Source organism: Acyrthosiphon pisum, unplaced genomic scaffold (genome assembly GCF_005508785.2).
Source record: "Acyrthosiphon pisum isolate AL4f unplaced genomic scaffold, pea_aphid_22Mar2018_4r6ur Scaffold_21085;HRSCAF=22993, whole genome shotgun sequence".
Lineage (NCBI taxonomy): Eukaryota > Metazoa > Arthropoda > Insecta > Hemiptera > Aphididae > Acyrthosiphon > Acyrthosiphon pisum.
This window is the reverse complement of record NW_021770513.1, coordinates 24,765-28,512: the sequence shown is the minus strand read 5'-3', so window position 1 is coordinate 28,512 and position 3,748 is coordinate 24,765. Positions and strand designations below refer to the sequence as shown.

Genomic DNA, 3,748 nt, shown 5'->3' with positions numbered 1-3,748 from the left:
TAAAATCTAATAATATAATATTTTATGCGATATTTCCACATTCACGTGGCCGAAATTTTGTAATTTATTATTTTCACGTATTATTTCGATATCAGATGCGAGCCGTGAGCTGAGCCCAGCTTTATCGACAATGTTATCGATTAATAAATTAGTTACGGAGCCAGGGGCGTACCCAGGAATTTTTCAAAGGGGGGGTCCAAATTTTTTTTAACATGTAAAAAAGTATAAAAAAATTACATATAATATATATCATTGAAAAACCAACAAAAATGTTTATTTTATACTATTTAATTGGTAAAAGAAACAAGTACAACTGTAATCTTACAATTCAAATTTAGCTCAATGTATTAAAATATAATTTTTGTTTAAAATGCAAGTCTTCTATTTTTTTTAATTAGCTGTTCAATAACTTCTTCTGGAGTTATAAGTTCTTCTCGATGAATACTTAACATGGCTAAGCCATTGAGTCTATTCTCTGTCATAGTGCTTCTTAAATACGTTTTAAGTCTTCTTAATGATGAAAAACTTCTTTCAGAAGTACATGTTGTCACAGGTAAAATACAAACTATTTTTAATAACTTGTACACATTTGGAAATAGGTCTTCATCACACAATTTAAGAAATTCAATAGCTCTTTTTGGTTTTTGTTCATTTTCAATTCTATTTAAAACGTTTTTCCACATTTTAAGTTCCGATATAACTATATCAGAGTCACTTAAATCATCTGATTCTTTATAAAAATGTAGTAACTCTAAAATGTCATTTCTATCTTTATCCAAATCATTGTCAAATAAAGATTGAAATCCTTTTAAGATTGTTTGGTGCTCTATAAATCGTGTATTCATTTGATCAATAAAATAATCTAAAAACGGTGTAAAAATTGATATTCTATAATACTCTTCAGCAGAGTCTGTAGAAATATTATAACGGTTAGTTTGGCGTTTACAAATCCTTGGAATATGAATATCAAAATTTAAAAGTTTAGATTTTTCTTCTAAGGTCATAAAAATGTTTGAAAAAACTTCATCACTATTTTGTCTCATTCGTTTTACTTCTTTAGTTAAATCTTCAGCTAAATTCATTGCTTCTATTAAATCAATATTGTCTCTTTGTAGTGCTTTACACAATACATAAGAATGTTTAAATATTTCATCAATAACTAGTAAACTTACATTAAATGTTGTATCTCTTAATGAAAGAAGTAGTTGTGTTGCTTTTGAGGAAGTTTCTTTATCAACCCACTCTGTCATCATTTCTAATGAGCTCACTATAGCTTCTTGTAAATCAATAAATGTCCTAATAGATTCATGTTTTTCTACCCACCTTGTCGCACATAACTTCATTAATTTTTCTTTCTTTGAATTTGGTATTTTATTTCTTACCTCACTTTGTAATACACACTGTCGTTTAGGAGTATTCATAAAATTATATATACTTTCAATAACACCCATCGCATTTCTGATACAAGATATTTCACAAGAACTACATATTACTAAATTTAACACATAAGCACTGCAATGAACATATACAGCTGTCTTGTACTGTTGTTTTATTATACTTTGGACACCATTAAACCTTCCACTCATAGCAGCCGCCCCATCGTAGCCTTGCCCTCTTAAATATTGTAAATTTATACCAAAATTTTCCAAGCTTTTTATTAAAATATGAGCTAAATTTTCCCCTGTTGTACTTTCTACTGGAACAAAATTTAGAAAGTCTTCTTTTATTTCATTATTATAAATATACCTAGCACAAATTGAAAACTGTTCTACTCCAGCTACGTCTGCAGTTTCATCGGGAAGAACACAAAAACCTTTTGAAGAATTTATTTTTTTAACTATTTTATCAAGTATTAAATTATTACATATGTTAACTATTTCATTTTGTATTTTTGGACTAATATACTGCGCATTACGTTTACAACGTTCTCTTATTAGTTCTAGATCAGAATTTACTACAGAAGTCATGCGAAGTCCATATCTTAATACAGCTCTAAAGTTACCATCATTTTCGATAGGTTCATGTTGCATTATTAAAGGTCCAGAATCGTTATGACCTCTTAATGAAAGACCTTGGCGCCCACAAAAAATTATAGACTCAATAACAGGCATAATCAATTTCCTATTTTCAATAATTTCAGCAGCTATAACTTTATTTATTTGAATATTTATAGGAGTATAATTTTTTTGAGACATAACTTTATAATTTTCTATACATGTTTTATGATAACCAGTTTCTTCATGATTTTTAAACTTTTCAATTGCATGTTTCCAATTAGAAAATTCTTTGGTACACAACATGCCCAAACTTTGTTTTCCTATTCCTCCTTCTTTTTGATTAAAAATTACACAATATTTGCAAAATGCTCCATTTTTTATTTTAGAATAGGAAAGCCATTTCCATGTTTGTAGCCAGCTTGTTTGAAATTTAAGATGCTTTTTGCCTACAGTAGTTATTGGAAAATTATAACTAAAATCAGGTGCCCAAATTGTATTAATAAATTCCAATCTTTCTTGTAAATTTAATTTGAAATTATCTAAAAGTAATGAAATGTCATTTTCCCGTGATGTATTTTTAAATTCATGATCATTGGTAAAATTATCTATTGGGCTATCTTGACTATCTTTTAGGTTCTAGAAAATTAAAAAAAAGTTTTGTACAACAAGACTGAGTAAGAAAAATTTTTTTTATAATATTTTTATTTGAATACTTTTGTATATAATTAACTAAATTGCTTTAACATATTAAATAACTCAATAAAATGAACATAACATTTTATTAGACATTTATTTTCAACCCGCCTTTAAAGTATTTGAATAAAATATATAGGTACTTACATCACAGTGTTTATCAATAGATTCATCAACTATATTTTGATTTTTTCTACTTTCTGTACTCTAAAATAACCAAAGATTAAATTACTTAAATAAGTTATGAATTTGTCAGTTTTTGGATAAAATTTATTTGCATCACATGACTTACATTTAACACAGCATTTTTGAAATAGTTAACTATTTTTGGTTTTTTGTTTAAACTATTTTCTTCAAATGATTTTCTTTTGTCTTGATTCTGAAATTGATTACTTTATTTATTTTTTAATTTAAATTTAATCACTAATCATTATCTGTTATAGACAGTTAACTATAGAAACAGAGACATTAAATAAACTTTTGTTATAAACATTAAACTAGAATTAATAATGAACATATTTTATTGTATTTGATGACTTGTTGTATATTATTGTATGAATTATAATTTTTAATAAATTATTAATTATAGCCTATAGGTATTAATTATAGCCTATATTTTTACTGTTTTCTATATTTTTAAATTTAAAAATATAGAAAACAGTAACACACGACTGTCAACTTCTCTGTAGAACTATGTTGCTTATTATTAATTAAGAAATAATTTTATATTTTGATTAACTGTAACAAAAATGTTTTCAAATATGTAATACAAAAATATTAATTTTTACTTACTTGAATATTTGTAGTTTTTGTAAATAAAAACTTTCTAACTTTGCTTTTGTAAATTCTGATGATGATTTATCCATTTTTTAACGACTAACGTCTAACGATTTACACAGCTGCACAGGAAAATATTAATCGTTAAACATACACATTACAATTTACTTTGAAGGTAATACGGGAAATACCTCGAAATCGAAAATAATAATATATTATGGTCATGGACTATGGAGGTATAACAAAAATAAATCAGTTGAGCCGTTGAGCGCCTGTGCTGC

General features: G+C 26.3%; 1 protein-coding gene across 1 annotated transcript; it reads right to left on the bottom strand.

Moving 5' to 3' along the window:
* Nucleotides 1–222: 222 nt before the first annotated feature.
* On the bottom strand, nt 223–3,742 carry LOC115034787 (52 kDa repressor of the inhibitor of the protein kinase-like). The gene is made up of 2 exons (XM_029492242.1): nt 3,629–3,742; nt 223–1,606 (listed from the first exon to the last, which is right to left on the bottom strand). The coding sequence occupies exons 1-2, from the start codon at nt 3,690–3,692 to the stop codon at nt 366–368; spliced, it is 1,305 nt and encodes a 434-aa protein (XP_029348102.1). The 5' UTR covers nt 3,693–3,742; the 3' UTR covers nt 223–365.
* Between the last annotated feature and the right edge of the window lie 6 nt (nt 3,743–3,748).